General features: G+C 43.7%; 1 protein-coding gene across 2 annotated transcripts in view; it reads left to right on the top strand.

Moving 5' to 3' along the window:
• Positions 1-18,634, top strand: part of ARHGAP6 (Rho GTPase activating protein 6) — a 331,853-nt gene that overhangs the window by 153,200 nt on the left and 160,019 nt on the right. The window contains exon 1 of one of the 2 annotated variants that reach the window (XM_086768132.1): positions 7,417-7,504. The exons of the other annotated variant lie outside the window; for it this stretch is intronic. Within the exon in view, the coding sequence (XP_086624258.1) occupies positions 7,460-7,504 (45 nt within the window). The 5' untranslated portion in view covers positions 7,417-7,459. Of the gene's footprint in view, positions 1-7,416; positions 7,505-18,634 lie in introns of those variants that run through there. 2 annotated transcript variants of the gene reach the window in all.

The following is an 18,634-nucleotide window of genomic DNA, read 5'->3' on the forward strand; positions in this document are numbered from 1 at the left end:
GAGATGGCACGGTCCTGTGGCTTGCCCGTGCCAAGACCTCAGGGACTGTGGCTGTCCTGCCACAGGACTGTGGCAAATCCTAATTCTGTAGTAATCCCCAGGCTGGCTTTCTGGCTTCCCAGGCTCCCCATCCTTGATGCACTGGGGTGCCTCCCAGGGACTGTCACTCCCAGGGCAGTTTGCATGAGTGCTCTGCCAGGGCTCAGAGAAAAGGGAAATTTTTGTCCGGCTCATTGCTGACCAAGCAGGCTACTTTGTGATTTGTCTTTTTCTGTCTCAAAAAAAAAAAGAAGTATAAGAATTTACAGTTCACAAGAAGTTCTAAAATGCTGGCTTTAGACTCAATTGAGTGGAAGTCAGATTTTGAAAAGTAAAGTTCCTTTTCAACTGGAACACTGGTTTTTCCACCAGCTCCAGTGAATACTATGAGTAATAATACCCTGACTCTTAATTTACAGTTGAAATCCAGAACAGAAGAACACAAGGTCCATCTGCTTACACGATCCCAACATTACTGACAACTACAAAAACACCGTATTTGTAACCGCTTCACATACAGTCTGAAACATATTAAACAATGACTTCATCTGAAGAGGTTTGTTAACATTATGAATATTATTATTGCTGGTCCCAAGAGGCTTGGTCTTGTTCCAGTCTTGAAATAATCACTTTTACACTGCAAAACTGGTCGATGAATGACAACATTAAATCAAAATGTACAGTAGTCATGTTACTTCTTGGGAGGTTTTATTGTCTACTTATTACTCTGCGCACTAAATGGATTTTAACAATCCTATACAGTCCACAAAACAACTTTGAATAAACTTTAGTCTTGTGAAACAGCCCTTCCCCCCTCCTAAATTCTTGTCAAATACCCAGATGGTAAATTTAGCTAGAAGCCCATAGTTCTATATGTTGTTGATAAGCATTCCTCTTTCTAGACAGAGCAAGCAATGCATGTATCTGTAGCTGATTTGTTTCAAGTTAGTGTTTTAAAAAAAATTTTTTTTATATAACTACAATTTCTGTAAAAGTCATATGTAATGAAAGAAAATTGTGCTTTTCGCCCTCTCTAGTTCTTGGAAGACATTTTAGGGAGAAAGATAATTGCTAGTGAGAGCTCAACCAGTACTGCAGTTTACAGTGAATGTGAGTTGCAAGGAGATAAGCAAGGAAAGAAATACATGGAGATTTACCCACTTTCAGGAACTAGAAAAATCTTCCAGTGAATTGTTTTTTTTTTCCCAGATATGTATCATTTACAGATATGAGACTTCACTGAGATTTTTGTCTTGTATACTTAATCCACTTAAGCTGTTTTGAAACTCTAAACCTGGAAGTTAGTTTTCTTTCTTTTTTTTTTTTCCTTTTTTTTCCCTCCCTTCATTTTTTCCCCTTATTCCTGTCTGCCTTTTAAGCTTGTTCTGTCAGCACAGAAAACCAATCATTAAAAAGAAAATTAGGCCTGAAACTCTGTCATTTCTCTTCATACGAAGTAGTGAGTGGTCCCATTTATTTAAATTGCAGCCTTTGAGGAGAGAAAAAGATGGCAGGATAACTGGTAGTGTCTTCTGCACCTTTAAAACCCAAATGAATTCTGGTGACCCACAGGGTAAATGCTAATTTTTATTGGTAAACTATTTTATGCTATTCAATAGGGTTTGATGTACAGGTTTTTTGATTTACAAGTTACTAGTTTGGAGTTTTAGTTTAAAGATGTTCTAGTGAATTTTCACTGATGCTGGAGATAGAGACCAATGTGCAAACATAAGGGATGCAAAGTAATTTAACCTTCTTCTAAAATACAGATCTTTCAGATTAAATTTCCTTGCCAAGCTGCTGATAACTGATAGTGCAGTAATGTGCACGATCACATACAGAACATCATTGTACATACATTATACAGTATATATACAGTGGCCTATAAGTTAAACAGTATATATACAGTGGCCTATAAATTAACCAGTGTAGTGATATATTGGATGAAAAAATTATGGAAGTGGTAATGAGAATTAAGTACCTGAGTGAAATTCTGGTGACACACCAGTGCTAACACACTCCTGGATGCTCACTAACACACTTTCATTAGAGATGAGGTTTCCCTTGTGATTGCTCCATGAGTTATCCGTTTCTTACACTGAGTGTTTACCAGAAGAGCTGGTTTTAGCCCCTGGGGCACGTTGTCTTGAGCCTCACCTTCCCCTGTGGCTACTTCTGCAGTGCTGCTGCTCCTTCCCAGGGGGTGCCCCATCAGGCAGCAGCAGCTCTGGCTGACCACAGGCAGAGGGCATGGGGAAAAGCGGAGGGCAGGGTCCTCCTCTAGATGCTTACTGATGCCATTCCTAAGAAAAATTGCCCCTCCTGCCCCTCTGCAAACCACAGTTTACAGGTTTGAGTTTGCAATCTGGAGTTTAGTTTCCCCTCTTGAGCTTCAGAGTTGGACAGTGTGGGAACCTTACGTGGGTGTGCAGCGGGGTGCAGCTCTTCTCAGCTCGCACCACCTGGTGCAAGCACAAGATGGGTGTTTGTGTTTGGGGAACACAGGCTGCTTTGTGTCTGCTCCGGAGGAATAAAGTGCTAACTTCCTCTCCGCCGGTATGAGCAACAGTCGGGCAACTGTGCTCCTTGAGAACTGTAACAGCGTCATGCTCTTCTAGTGCATTAGATCTCATCTAAAGGGGTTTTAAGTCATCTAGGAAACTACATCGATCGAGTTCTTTCTAAATAGGATTTATTTTGTCTAAGAAGATTTATGTCACTGTTGTGAAAAAGCATCTCCATGAGTGAGACGGCGCTTCTTGGGCATTAAGTACTATTTCCCTTATTTCTGTTACAAGCTGGTGAGAAACATGTTTTGATAGGTAGCAAATAAATACTTAAAAAAAAAAAAAGTTAGTTCTGAACAAAAGATTTTTGCAGTGTATCATCATCAAATTCTGATTCTGTAGTTTCTGGGTTTTGTTTCTAGGGCTTTATGCATTTGATTTACTTGTCTCATCTTTTCTCTGTCTTCTTTTTGGGAAATAGACTTAAACTGCAACTTGTAATGTCCGAAGGAACATTTAGCCAGAATAAGTGCTAATTCCCTGAGGAAGAAGTGTGCTGCCAGTATCACTCTTGGCCCTGGCTCAGCAGCCACAGAGGCAAGTCTTTTCCAGATTTGGAGTTAGCTCTCTGTGGAAGCTGCATTCATCTGCTGTTAGAAAGGTCAAACAAAACAAGACCTTCATGCTTGCCTGAAGCTTTTTCACCTGAAGATGCTGACTGTTTTTTCATCTGATAAGTACTGTAGCCCTCGCTTTCCGGAATGAAAAGAAGCAAGGCGCTGAGACTATTAAGGACTTTTCTGAAAGTCAAAGTGAGATTTAAAGGCTGATTCCATAGCTCAGCTCCCAGGTGGGCTTCCCCTCATTCAGCTGCAGATGCCTGAAGGGCAGAAATCTGAACTAATTGTCATGGAATCCCAGTGGAGTCAAGTAGGCACTTCAGTTTACGTCACCTATTTTAGATGTCGACTGGGCATGACATAAATAATCCACCAGAGATGTCTGTTTCTTCCCATGGACTAGGGGAGCCTCAGGTGATAAGCTGAGATGGAGATGGTAGATGTTTACATTTAGGTGAGGCAAATCCATTATTGCCATAAAGACCAAGTTGGCTTCCCTCCCGTAATAGGGTGGATTTGGAAATTTTTTTCCTACCTCATCTGTTGTGACATCAGACAGCTTGAGTCATTAGTTCCAGGAGTTGTGGCAGAGAAGTAGAGAAGTTTCTTCTCCCCAGTTTCATAATTGTGTTCTGTCTGCAACTGGATAGCTGTTTTGTTTGTTTAAGAGCAATTACTGTTGAGAAAGCACCCAGTTCATAGAGTAATACTGGAAAAACAAAACCTGGCTTTATTAATGATCAGCACAGTAAAATTTAATTACCTGCTAATTTCTCAGCTACTGTGTTGGAAGCAACTAAATTTTAGCTGAAAGATTTTTCATTCTTCTTTGCTGATGTCAACAACAAATGATAAATAGAAGAGAAGGAGTGAAGGTTTTTACTTTAATCTGCATTTGCAGGTGTAAAGCATACATTACAGCTTCTTAAAGCAGCGAAAGGAACAACCACAAAGGGAATAATGGAAAGCATTTAAAAAAAAAAAAGGCAAGGAAGCAGTACCTCATACAATAGCAATGATTTAAAATGAATTACTGAAACTTTTCCGGTTTATATTGTTTTTTTCTTGATTGAGTAGCCTTGGAGTAAATGTGCAGGAAATTAACTGTTACGTCTTGTATCACCTGTTAAGAGAAGCTGACCTGGAAGGTTTACACTTCCCAAAGTGAGCTGCACGCATTCCTTGGGTACCCTTTATCGGGTAAATAAAGGAGGGACGAAATTTGGGAGGAATACCAGGGAGGAATCATAAATGAATGTGAATAAGGAAGGAACGTGAAAGGGGAAAAGGTAGTCAGAGCCATATGTTAATCCTAGTCGCTAAGTGGCTTAAAAGAGGGAGGGATCATTGCAAACAAGCAACAGAGTAGTACAGCTCAGTCAGGTACTGCTCATTGCACACCAGGGCCATGCTCCAAATCCTCTGCAACTGGAAGTTAGACAGACTCCTTGACCACCACAAGTATGGTATAAGCGAGCTTTCTTGTCACAGCCCCAATAACTCGCTTTCAAAATCCAGAAAGCTTTTGTTTTAAGGTCTGGCCTTTGAAAACACCTTCTGTAACTAGCAACTAGTTTTAAATTTTGTTACTAGGTATCCAAAAATCTTGAACTGTACTATTAAATGTCTAGTAGCTGCAACTTAGCAGATCGTTTGAGATTCTATAAATTAAAATACTTTAAAAGTATTTTCTCCCTCTTTTGTCTGAGGACAGAAACCCCCCACATCTAATAAATTTGCATTTTTCTGGATTGACACCCCCCCATAACTCTTTCCTTGTAAAAAGCTGTACTTTCTCTGCTTGCATAGCCTCTATTTTCAGCCTTATCTGCAGCAACGTAAGAACCTGCCACTATTGCAAAGGTATTTCCATGCACGCTCTTCTGCCCTCGGTATCCCGCTCCCAACTAGACAACCTCCTCCTTTCCTTTATGCCAGCTCTGGCACTTATCTCCTCCCTCGGAGAGCTGATTCAGCCAGCTAAATGGGAAGAAAACGGTGGGCTGCATTTGCTGTATTGGTTTGCGACAAGCACGGAGGCAGAGGGAAGGGAAATGGTGGCAGCGTGTGGCTGGGAGCCAGGTTACAGGAGCAGGACTCTCCACAATTAATTGCTAGGTCAGACGAGTTCAACCTGCAAAACCTCACCTTTAGGCCTTCCCTGCTCTGGCTTCTCCCTCTGGGGCATTCCCCACCTTCCTGGCTTTATGGTTTTCTCTCTTTTCCTAACCTACTCTCTTTCTTCCAAGTGTCACATCTCTCCCTTTGCTAGTCTTTTTCTTCTGTATCTTCTAGGTGAGAGTTTCTGGTCTCCTCCATACTATTCTTTTCACTTTGGGGTGTTTATTGAAACATGCCCCCCCATGTTTTAATCCTGATGTTTAGCATTTCCTTTTGCATTGACCATTTTCAGAAGATGGGGCTAAAAAGAAGGTGGTGATGCTACAGAGCTTGAGGGTAGAAATGCTATATGCCTCTCCCCAGTCTTGTTCACCTGCTTTCTGCTGCTTTCTGTGGTCAAATGCCATACCTGCAGAGCACAGGAAAAACGTTAGGAGTCAGAATGTATGAAATAATTGAAATAAATAAAAAACACAACAGAAGGGAAAATCAGGCACTCAGATCCCTTTTTTAAACTTTTTCCCCCCTCTGCCTGCTTGGAGATCCTGATGATTTGAAACTTTGATTCGTAAGGTTTCTTTCTGTTGGGTGCTGCTTTCCAATACACGGCCTGCAACTGCTCGCACACCTACTCTGCCTCGTTTTCCAGGAAAGGGAGTAGCACAGATTGTTCACCCGAGAGACAAAAATGGACTTTATGGGTAAATGCAGATATTGTATTCTTTGTCCATGCCAAGTTAAGTGAAAATTACTTCTCTGTCCATGGGAACTCTTAAAGATTATTTCCTCTGCAGTAGGAGTTAAGATCCATGGAAGATCTGTAACTGGAAGATCGTTGGGTACAGTACATCATCAGCAAGGATGTTAAAACTTCAGCTCAACCGATTTATCTTTCCAGCATGTATTTTGAGTTATTTTACAAATTGGTTTCCCCCCAAAAAAACGCTTTTCTTTTTCCCCTGGCAGAACTATGTTACCTTTGTCTGTAGATAACACAATGCACTGGTAACATGTTTGCTGAGACTGTAGGTCGGAAACAGTAAAACTCATTAATTTCATATACATCACGCAGCACTAGAATAAGGCCACTTCCTCAGAGAACAACGGAGAGTAAGTGGGGGAGTTACAGTGCTAACCAAGATTTGTGCAAAGCATTGAAAAATGATTAAGAAGATGGAGGAAGGCTGAGGAAATCATCTAGCTTGTCCCCAGCCTCAGTCTGCTGAGGTCATGCCTAAGTGAGGGAGGTTTATGTATTTTTAACCACTTCCACTGATGGAGATGCCATAGCCTCCCCTGGCATGTCTCACGGAAGTCGCTGCTTACTCTAACACAGCAGAACACAATTTCCCCTCAGAATTTGTTTCACCTTCTACAGTGTGTGTAAATATGCGTCCACAAAATCATGGACAGGCTGCGAAGCACCGTTTCGTTTTTCAAAGCCTACGTGCTCCGGAACCGTGACCCAGTCCTTCACAAACGGCGCGTTATAAAAACACGTCGTGCAAAGTCGGTTTTACTTCTGCCTCTCTCCTTGACCTTAGGCCCTCCCTTGCAGGCCCGGGGCCGCCCCGCCGAGCTCCAGGTGCTGGGAGGGCCGGCCCCATGCTTTGCCGCGGGGGTGAGAGACCAGTCGGGGCCTACACGGGGCACCTCGACGGGCGGGCGTCGGGGATCGTCCGGGCCAGTCCGGTGTTAGCCGGGCGCGGAGACCGGCCGCCCCGCCCCGGCCCCTCCGCCCCGATCCGGCGGCGGCAGGAGGGCTCTCCCCACCGCCCCTCCCCGCAGGTGCGGCCGCGGGGGGAGGCGGGAGGGAGGCTGGCCCCACCGCGGGCGCGGGCGGGAGGGCTGGAACCACCACCCCTGCGGCGGCGGGGCCGCCTCCTCCATCTCCTGCTCCCGCTGCCGGGCGGCCCCGCCGAGGGGTTGCCGGCTCCCGCGGCGGGGTGGGGACAGCCGGGGGCGGGGACAGAAGTTACGAGGAGGGGCAGCGGGAGCCGGAGGCTGTCGGGCGGGAGCCCCGCGCTGCCGCCGCCGTCTGAGGGCAGAGCAGCGCCCAGCGCCGCTGCAGCCGCCGCTGCCGCGCCGCGCCGTGCCGTGCCGTGCCGTGCCGTGCCGTGCCGTGCCGTGCTGTGTGGAGGGAGCGGCCCCTCCGCCTGCCCGTCCGCGCCCATGGGGGACTCGGTGTTCGGCGAGAAGCGGGCGCTGCGCTACGCGGTGAGTGCCGGACGGGGCTCTGTGGGGCGGGGAGTGGGGCTCGGAGGACGGTGCGCCCACGTGTGCCCGCCGCTCCGTCCCTCCGTCCGGGCGCACAGGCGGGGAAGGCGGCCCGTGGTGCTGCCGGGGGGGAGCGGCCGGTGGCAGCCCTGCCCCGGCGCGGGGAGGTGGCGGGGAAGGCGGGCTGCAGCCGCTGGCGGGGGAGGCAGCTGGGGGAGCGGGGCCGCTGTGGGGTGCGGAGGCGCTTTGGAGGGGGCTTCTGCCATCTCCTCGGGCGGTTGTCCCTTTGCTGAGGAGCGGTCTGGCCGGGCGGGCCCCCTGCGCCGGGAGCGCCGCTGGCTCTGGCTAACTGGTTCCGGCAGCGCTCCCGCTGCGTTTGGGGTGATAACAGCCCGTTTTGTTATTTCTTTCGCGAGAGGCTGTGCCTTTGAGAAGTCCCTTCCTTTCCACCAGCCTTATTTGGAGCATTTTCTCGGTTACTCGGTCAGAAAAAAAAAAAAAAAGGCATATAAACCCAGCCGGCTGCCTCCTCTCCCGAAGTCATAAATAAACGCTAGCACGAGTAATAGCGTGCGGAGTGTGATGCTGCTCTCGTTTACACTCGTGAATAATTTCATTGCTGCTGGTGAAGTTACGCGGGAGTTGTCGGTCAGAGCCGGCTGGCTGCTCTGGTCCTGCTGAGCACGGCACCGTAAGGATAGGCATCGCTTGCGGGGTGCGCTGCGGTGTGCTATTCTCGCTCGGTCCGCCTTGGTTCCTTCAGTATTGGCCGTTAAGTTTCTTTTTATATTTATTTTTTAAACCTTCTGTGAACAGTTTAGAGCACAAGAGGTGTGGTTTTTTTTGGGGGGGAGGCTAATGTCTGTCTGCGTAAATACTCTTACACCCACTCAACTGTAGGTATTAGTGCGTTCAGCTACTGTAGTAATACTACAGCTTTTAGAGGTAATAACACGTTGGCTAAACCAGTTATATAGAAGCAAAGACATTTTATATCATGCGTGAGTAGTGGTAGTGATTTCGCTGGGAAGCCAGCTAGTTACCATGCATCAAATGAATTGGAACCTCTTCTTTTAATAGAGTGACTGCCCCGTTCGTGTTTAGACACAGAGGAGACCAGTGACAGTCACGTCACATGCTAGCTCCATGAAACTTTTATTGCTTCCTGTGATTGTGCTTGTCAGTCTACCATTAACAAGTTACAAACACATTATTGTTTCTGTCAGTTGGGTATCAGTCCGTCTTCTTGCCGGCAGCAGACAGTGCGTTAAGGCCAGGTCAGCAGGGATGCAAAGGAAAAAGCGGGGTGGCCTGCCATCTCAGATGACCATTGCCACTGTTGCAAAACCACTGCTCTTTGCTGGATATTGCAGCAAAGGGGAAATTGTGCATCTAAGAATATTTTTAATATTTTAAAAGTTGGGGTTTTTTTTTGCTATTTTAAGATCGATTTTATATTTTAATAATGAAGTGACAACACCTACATATCCAGGTAAGTGACTTTTGCAGGTGATCTTACTGGTTTGTTTAGAGAATATGCATCTGGATGCTGTGCATTATCCATGCATATGCTTGATGTGAAGTCTATGAATAGCCTGATTGAAATCAAATGCTTGTTGACCTGAAGGTAAGCTAAGACTTTAGAGCTTTGTTGGATTGAGGCCTTAGTAATTACTGCGTAAATGTAACTTGGAACCATTCTCATTAACTTTGAATAATTGCGTGGTGTAAATAGAAATAAAATTATTGGATTGTTTTGGTAACTGAAATGAAAATTATACAGTGTTATAGTATTTAACAGCAATTTATTGGCAGAATAGTAATTTCTGTGGTAGGTTTGTCTTCTGCTTTTCAGGACTGATAATTAAATGATTTTCATAAAAGTGCATAAAGAAGCATCTGTATTAGCATCTTGGTTCAGATCAGTAGTGTGCTTTTGAAAGGAATCTCCCTTTTGAAGGGAATCTCCCGGTCTTCCCCGCTCCCGTGCCTTGGTTCAGGTCTCGGGGTAGTCCTGGAGCGTGGGAAACAATGTTTGTTCAGGTGATGCTGAACTGCTGGGAGATGCTCCTGGTGCTGCCTGGTGCCTGGAGGGTATTCCAGCCTCAGGACCAAGCTAGAGTCAGCTTGAGTGTAAATTTCTGAAATTCGCATGGTTTGGACATGAAGTCCTTGCTGCCAGCTCCTTAGCTCCGCAATGTGCTGCTGCCAGTGCAATGTAGTAATGGAGCCATAAATCAACAGGAATGCCATTTTGATTCTGAAGCTTCATAATGTATTTGCAAGCATAGCTTATACAAACAAAGATTTAATAATTTAAGACAGTAATGTCTGTGGGAATGATTGCGTAACCTATAGTGGGTTTGATTCAGTGTATATTAAGTGTGAGTGGGATGACTGATAATTATGTCACAGTTACCCTTTGAACTTGGCATTGGTGTTGACTTACTGAAAAGCCCTGGTAGGTGAAGAGGTAATTTTAACCAGCTGAAATCTTCTTCCTCCCCCCAGGAGAGTAGGTAAAATAAAAAAAAAAAAGGAAAGAAAAAAGAAATAAGAGGGTTACACTTGCATTGAGTCACAGAAGCTATTTTTTTTTTCCCTCCTGATATCTTTTCACCAGCCCAGAGACCTCTTCTCCCTTTGTGATGTTTATATCTATGTAGTACTTTTATGAGAACTTCTAGAAAGTTAAGTATCTCACCCTGGGTGTATATTGCCTGGCGAAACTGTACCCTTTGATTTTTAGACCTGGATTAATTTTACCTGCCCACTGGCAGAATTCACTCTGATTTACAAGCTATTTTGGTATTATGATGTTTATAACTGATACTAAGATCTCCAGATGTTCCAAGAACGTTTTTCAAATTATTTTATTAAGAGAGATGGTCACCTTCCTGATTTGGGATTTTCTTCCTCTTGGTTCCCAAATTATTATTATTAATTTTTTTTTTTTTTTTTAATTTTCATTTCAGCAACAGTTACAGGGGGAATTAAAAGCTACTTCATGTATTTTGGCTAAAACACGAGAAAGCAATATTACACTTACTTTGAGATCCATTGGTAACTTGAAATGTAGTTTTTCTACATATGTGAAGAAAAAATTCAAAATAGCCTCAGGTGTTGCACAACCAGCCAGCCCGTCAGTGGTCCAAAGCAGGAAATGTGAAGTATGATCTGGTTTGGATATAGCCATTTTAATCTTGATGTAGCATCTTTCATCTTGTTTTGTCTTGAAACATTTACCAGAAGGGATTTCCCCGAAGGGAAAGGACTTTTACCCTGGGGAGGAAACTCTTTCTGTTTTTAACCAGGGAATAGGAGAAAATGGGGAGGAGCCGGGATTTGGAAGTGGCTGCCATGACCCGTGGGATACTGCAAGGGATTCATCTGAAGAGAAGATGCAAAACTTTTCCTTGGGGCCAAAGACTGGGATTTCTGGCAGTCAGAGCAGAGGGGTTGTGTGGGTCCCTGGAGGACACAACTGTGAGCTGGTTTAAGTCTCTGAATCTATTGCTGCCTCCAATTGAGATGTCAGAGAGTATTTTGGGAAAAGAAGGGTTTTTCCCTGCTTCCAGCAGTATTTGGGGCATTTTCTTGTGTGTTGGCTCAGCCTGTGCCCAGTGGACCCTTTGCTGGTGCTGTGGGCAGACTTGCTGCTTGTTTTTACCGTCTTAAATCCATTAGCCTGCATGGAAGCGTGGAGGAAACAAAAGAAACAGTTTGCAAGGGAAACTGTGACACTAGCGAATGGCAGAATGCCTTCTGGAACACAGAGGGAGTTAGAAAGAGGATAATAGACATTTTCCTCTAATATTCTAGTTGTAGTAATGCTAATTGTTACCCTTAACAAAATAAGATTACAGAATAATTCAAAGTGGAATAGTGAGATTGGTGGTGACACTGTAAAACTGTAAAACTCTCCTCAGGAGGAGGACCTGAGCACTGGCATCCTCCTATGGGCTTGCTTGTGTTTGGCAAGGATGTACTTTTAAAGAGAGTTGCTTGGCTTTCTAATTTCAAGACATGCTGCCTGATGACTCAAGCCTCCAGTCACTCGCGGATTTTGAAAACAAAATCATGTGCTGCAAACAGACCACATTTATTACCGTGATTGTAGTAAATCCTACAAGTAATTGATCTTACAGGACTAAGGAGTGTGCTGCTTTCACCTAGACCGTTTGTCTGGTTTCTCTCTCTTCCCAATGGGCTCACCAGCAGGGAGAAGCGCAGGAGCAGACCAGACCGGTGCAGTTGCGTTTGGTGAGGTGGAGGAGAGGCTGTGGGATTCAGGAGTGCTTGACATAAGGGTAATTTGTTGCCCACTAAGCTCTGAAACTTAAATGTCTCTGCTCTGCAGGAGGTAGCTGCTTGTTTTCTCATATTCTGAGTATTCAAAGGCAGAGTTAATACGTTCAAAAAATTTTAAATAACTCTGTAGTTGTTGTTTTCAGATGAGAAAATTGTGAAGAAAACTTCAAGCTTGATCAGATAAGCAAGCTACATAAGAGGCAATTAGCAGTAGAGGAATGGTTAAGTGTCAAATTGCTGGCATCTGGCTCTCGAATTTTATTCATCAGGGACTTATCCAATATACATGAGGTCAGCATATTTTTCTGGAGGAATATGATTTCCGATCACTGTTGAGCCCAGTCCCTCGTTCTTCATTTGGGTGAAATTCCCAGTGACAGTGATGATTCATGCTTACACTTTTGCAGTGTTTGAAAGTGCTTTTATTGTGAATCTCTAAAGAGCATATGTAAGTATAGGAAACAAGCACTTTTTCTCGCTCAATAGTGAACACCAAGGTCAAGCTTTTATTGGGATTGATGGAATCTGAAGTGAGTCCAGCCGTGAGTTGCACTCCGCTGTGCAAAGCGGCTGTGAGTTGCAAAGAGCTGGAATGAAGGGAAGAGAGGAAGCAAAGAGTTCTTGTGTGTATCACGGGCTTTTAAAAAGTTGCAGGAAATAGGTTTCAATTCAGATCAGGTTGGTTTTTTTTAGAGTGCTTGGACTCTTAATGTATTCCTGGGGCTCTCCACACACGCGTGGATATGAATGTCCTTCCTTTCACGTGCACAGGAGAAAAGATAGGGGCAGATGCGGGTTGAGTTTGGCAAGGCTTATTAGGTCAGGTGCAGAGCCACACTGGTGTGGACGTATTAGTCTGTCCCCAAATACTAGCCAGGGATAGAGGTGGCCCAAAGTATGGAGAAAACGACCATCCCGTCTATAGAAAGCAGGAGGTAAAGCTTCTGTTTAATTCAGTTTCTCTGCATGTCTTTAGAATCATAGAATGGTTAGGGTTGGAAGGGACCTTCAAAGGTCATCTAGTCCAACCCCCCTGCAAGGAGCAGGGACATCCCCAACTAGATCAGGTTGCTCAAAGCCTCATCCAACTGGCCTTGAACGTTTCCAGGGATGGGGCTTCCACCACCTTTCTGGGCAACCTGTTCCAGTGTTCTGTAACTCGCATTGTAAAAATTTTTTTCCTAATTTCCAATCTAAATCTACCCCCCTCTATTTTAAAACCATTACCCCTCGTCCTATTGCAACAGGCCCTACTAAACAGTCTTTCCCCATCTTTCCTGTAGGCCCCCTTGAGGTACTGGAAGACCGCTATCAGGTCTCCCCGGAGCCTCCTCTTCTCCAGGCTGAACAGCCCCAACTCTCTCATCCTGTTGTAATCTATCACTGCAGCACAATTACAGTTCTTGTAACCCTACTTACAAAGATGGTGTTTAATAAGACTCCATTTGAGTGGAGCTTCAGGGTTTTTCTTTGGAGAGGCACACAGTCATTCAGCTCTGATGTGGCGGCGTACTCCTCTGGTACAGTTTATGCAGATTGCGCTTCTCCAAGAGGGGATTTAATCAATAGTTTTTTTTTTGTTTTTTTTTTTTTGTAAAGGTGCTGGGTGGATGAGGCTTTGTGCTCATAGTGCTGAGGATGTCTGCCTGAGCAGCAAGGTTGTGTGTGGCCAAAATTAGCAACCTGTGTCAGGCAGGGAAGTTAGCCCTGCAGATGATGTGCAGGATGAGAACTGAGGACTTCAGTCTCTGTCATGTCTTTTTTTCGTGATTTTTTTTTGAGCAGAGTGCTTGTCCGGTCATTTTTTTGTTATTTATTTTCCTGCAGAAATGCTTCTCTTCCTAAAGAACTGGCATGTGGAAAAACATGCTAAACTTCAGGAGACGTTCAGATGTGAAGCTGGTGTGCTACAGAACTATCCTTAAGTGAAAACTTTGGACTCCACATGTTCAGTACTTCCCTTGCAGGCAGATGGTTTGTATTTCAGTTCTGTTTCCCAGAACCCTTTTTGAAATTTGCAGGCAGATTTTTACGTATCTTTCAGCCTGAACAGTGAAGCCGTGTAAATGGAAGGTGATTGAAGTCACAGATATATTTAGATAGTTGGTTCTACTTTTATTTATCTTCAGTTGCTGATGAGTTATCTTTCATGCCCAAGTGTCTTTGCACGGTACTGTGAAGAAGGAGGTTATGTGCTTGTGAAACTTGTTTCTGTTGACATAAAAATAGCATTTTTACTGGCCGCAGCTCTTCAAAATTTTATTTAGAATTTAAATTCCGAATAAAAAGAACATAAAACCCAGTCTCTCTTACGTGACATGCTTACAGGGTCTTTTGAACACTTTTGAACTTCTTTCATTTATCTAAGTACCTCTGCCATTCACTGAGTAGTATACCTGCACAAGGGCTGTGTGCTGCTCTCGTTCTAACGAAATACCTGTACCTGCAGCAGAAATACAGCTGACCTCTCGGGGGCTTGGAAAAGATGTATTTCGAGTTCAAATTTCACACTATTCCTGCCTTTCTGTATTTGAGAATACAGAATGCTGTTTCATTCCGTGCAGTGAAATGGCTTTTTCTTGTCTAGGGAATAAAGGAGATGTGTGTGCATTGTATTCCTTACAAAAAGAATCTGACAACCTTTCTGTAGCAAGCTTGGCTGACTAATCCATGTAGTTCACATTTGATTTCTCTAAAGGGGTGTCAAATCTTAATGCTGTGCCTGGGTCTTACCGGGCATGGCTGACTCAAAAAAGAAAAATAAGGAATGTCTTTCTTTCTAATGATTACTATCTAAGTGTTATCGACAGTGCACAGTTAAAAGGATTTCCTCAATCTATCCTCTACTAAAAAAAAAAAAGTGTTAGGAATTGCTAATGGGGGATTGAATATTACAACAGTACTAAAAGAGACGGCAGTGCTGTTCAGTTGCTAAAGGCAAAGTAAGGAAAGTTTGGGTTTGTTCAGGCTGCGGTGCCCTCAGGTATGCAGGAGGAGTAGGTGCTGATCATAACTACCTGTAAGATAGTCTGCTGCTGTTTCATACTTTGATGCTTTACATTTTTGAAGCAGGTGAATGAATCTTTGGAAATGGTGCTGAAGGCTGTTTGATGTTTCATCGTAACAATTGAACTGTTTACTTTAACATCTTTATATATATTTTTGTGCACTACTTTGTCAGAATCTGATTATCGATCACATTTGCCATGCTGCCATGAAGGTAGATGATGCTGTGATTTTGTGACTGCTACTATGCTGTGTAGTTCCCCTAAGATTAGAGTCAATCTTCACTGTTTTTGTTTACTGTAGATGATGATTTCTTTTTTTTTTTTTTTTTTTTTCTTTAATCAAGCCTCTTGAATCACTAAGTATGTCTATATGTACCTGGTGTGTAGCACCCAAACTTTGGCCTGAGTGTCTGTATCTCATGAAACTTGCAGTTATTTTCTTTTGGTGTTGACAAGGGTATAATACTTGCGAAGGTGTACATATTTAGAAAGTTGATTATATTGTTTGGTTTGTCAGATTTGATTGAGACACCTAAATTAGGTGGTGTTTAATGTTGATTATTTTCTCCTTTTGCCCAGTAGTTTGTAAAAGCTCCTGTTATGCTCATCTACACATGACTTGGCATATGGAGTCGGTATCCTTGCAGGCTGAAATTCTCATTTGAGTAGATTACTGTATTTTTTTCCAGTCTGGTCCTATTAATAAATATTCTGAGGCTTGCAGAAGCACTTTGTTGTTTAAACACAAGCTGTCGAAAAGAATCTGAAGATAATAGTTTGATGGATGGATATTAAGCTTGCTTAAAAACTTGGAAATATGTTTATACTTCCCAGGTGGAGTCTTGAATGAGCGTAGCATATAGTGCTGTCTGTGTGAAAACAAAACCAAGCCAAAAAACAAACCCACAAGCAAACTGTGTAGGAAGAAAACCTTAGGTACTTGCAGCCCGGTCCTGTTCCTGCTGAAATATGTCCCAGCTCTTGAAACAGATGTTGAGTCCAGCTTTGTGCAGAGGCCACACCCTCTGTTTCCCTTGGCAAATTGTCTCACATTCCAGCAACCCTCTGGGCAAAACATCCTTTAATTGGTACTGTGGCCTTAGATGTTTCCTTTTTTTCCCCTGTGGTGAATTGTTCGTGTGCTATATCGTTGCAGGCTGTCATTAATATTTGCATGCTGTGATTATGCACCCCTTCAGTGTCAGCTTTTGTAACTGCGCGTACCGAACGTTGGAAATATTCCGCATTTCCATTAATGTTATCTTAAAAGCGAGTGGTTTATTTCAGTACAGACTGTCGTACTGAGGAACTTGTGACAGAACGCTGGAGATTTTGTTGGTTTGCAAGCAGAGATCTTGCTGAGTAATTGGGCAACCCCCTGATTAGCTGGTTGCTTCCTCTCCCAGATGCCCGTTTCTGTGGTCTTTCCTTATGAGTGCTTTTGCAGTTGGGTTCAGAGCCTGTTCCAGCATCTGAGCACATCTGGACAAAGGGTAGAAACAGGTGGTAGGAGAGAAGGAGCATGACTTGGCTTTTTGCTGGAGCGTGGATGTCTTTAGAGTTGCAGCTGCTGGATCTCTTACTTCTTGTGCTGTCTGCTGTGTCTTGCAAAGGTAGGGGTAGGAGCAATAACCAGGGAGCTTTTGTTTCAGCCCATGAGAAGTAGATGTGAACCTCAGGAGCTGCTCCTCCAGTGAGGAATGTGAGATGTTCAGGTCTTGAGAAGATGTACGTATCTTGATAACATATTTTTACTGGAGATAATGTCTGGCATACACCTGCATACCTCTTGGCATCATTTGGGTGACAGGCAGTGCATCTTAACACTTCTGTTCAGCTCAGGAATAGGAGATGACCCTTTTCAGTAGGGAGCTGCTGACCTGCGTCCTTGTAATCTCGGCGCTGAATTGCCGTGGTGCTGCCTGACTGTCGGAGGAACACCGAGACTGCTGCTAGCGGAGGCGTAGGACCACAGGACAGCTGAGCATTGCATCCCTTGCTTCCACTTGCATGTGATGCACAGAAGCCTAAATCACCCAGGAGCAAACGGCAAAAGATTTCACCTGCTCCCAGGCGATGCCACGCATGGCCATGAGTCAGTCCTGTTCTCAGCATGTCATGGCAGTTTTGGATTTAAAGCCACTGGGTTTTCCAAAGGCGGTTCATAGTCTCTCCTCTTCAGCTGCAAGCGAACTCATCCTGCTCAGTTTGTTGTGCTTCAGAGCACAAAGTTTTTTTTCTTTCAGGCAAGGATTTTGCCACTGCATCTTTCTGGCAGGTAGCTGGTTCTGGGCTGCTTTGTTTTCCTGTGGCCAGGTGAGCACGTGGTTGGATGTTGAAGTTGCTAGTGATGGGCATTGTTTTTGCAGTTTAATGAGGAGCATCAATATGAATTCCTCTATAAATATTTATGTTTTTGTGTTTTTTTTTTTTTTTTTTGCATGTTATTTTCCTGAAATCTACTAGAGATTTAAATTTATATAAATCTGAAATTCAGTCTAAGACCGCAGGAAAACAGACTAATTAAATGCAAAGTTGAGAACTTTATTGCCCCCTCACCTGTCTTCTTCCAGAATGTATCTGCATTTCAACCAGGATTTTGCATGCATGACTGCACAGCTTGTGTGAAGCTGTGTCAAATTCTGTATTTATGGGAATTTCAGATGATGGAAATGTTGCAACAGGCCAGAGTTAATCTCCGTCAGAATCACAGAAGAGAAAAAGAGTAAAAAAGTGTAAACTGTACAGCTCTTCTCCCTAGTTATATGCTACTGTCAGATGTTTTTGTTACGTGAGTTTGAAGAATTTGTTTGTTGTCAGTGATGCTGAACAGAGTCATATATTTTACTTCTGGAGAGAGTATGTAATGGCTGGAGAGTATTTAAATCCTTCAGTGCTGGAACGGCATTTCTGGCTATAAATTAAAGTTGTCATAGCGTGCCTACTAGACTGTAGATTAGATTGAACTGGAGTTGAGATTGTGGCACTTCCTGCAATGGGATGAAGTTGGGTTTTCCCATGCTGTACGTCACACCATTTTACATTGCTTTCCATTTATGCGTTTTTGTCATCCATTTAAAGTAATCTAATTCTGTATTTGCATTGGTGCAGGCTTTCTCAAACTCAGGTAAGCAAGACTTATTTTTATGCCTTTAAATATCTCACAGCAGCACTCGGACATTTTCTGTGAAGTGATGGGAATACATGACACTTCACATTCTCACATTTATTGTCTTTCAGTGCCTGCGCAGCTGAATTTGAAAAGATACCTTTGCCAGGAGACAGCCCTCTACATTTAGCCAGCTGAAGCCTTGGGCTGTGATTTTTTTCTTTTTTCTTTTTTTTATTTTTATTTTTTTTTTTCCTCTCATGTGGTGATGTCAATACAAAATACCATTAATGGTTACTCTGCAGCAAAACTCTTCTAATGCTGTTGCAACTCTATTTTCCTCTGTGCAGGGCTGAAAAAGGTAAAGGGCAGTATTTCTATCCCTGGAGTAAATAGAGAGTAATTGAGGTGCACACGGAGAGCACATCTGATGAGTAGCAAGCTGCTGCTGTGTTGTGGTTGTGTTTTTGTTTTTTTTTTTTCCTTTTTGTTGTTTTTTTTTGTTTGTTTGTTTTGTTGTGTCATCCCTCCCCCCCCCCCCCCCCCCCCCCCCGTCTCTGAGCATAACCCCACAGTGTTTGGCAAGAAATATTACTGCCAGGAAGCTTTTACAGTTACTATCTATGACTGTAAATATGGTACCTGTTACCTTCACTTGCATGTAATGTTAAGCAGAGTTCACTTATTTGCTTAAATCATTTG

The sequence above is a fragment of the Chlamydotis macqueenii genome, chromosome 1 (assembly GCF_036417535.1).
Source record: "Chlamydotis macqueenii isolate bChlMac1 chromosome 1, bChlMac1.mat, whole genome shotgun sequence".
NCBI classification, from domain to species: domain Eukaryota; kingdom Metazoa; phylum Chordata; class Aves; order Otidiformes; family Otididae; genus Chlamydotis; species Chlamydotis macqueenii.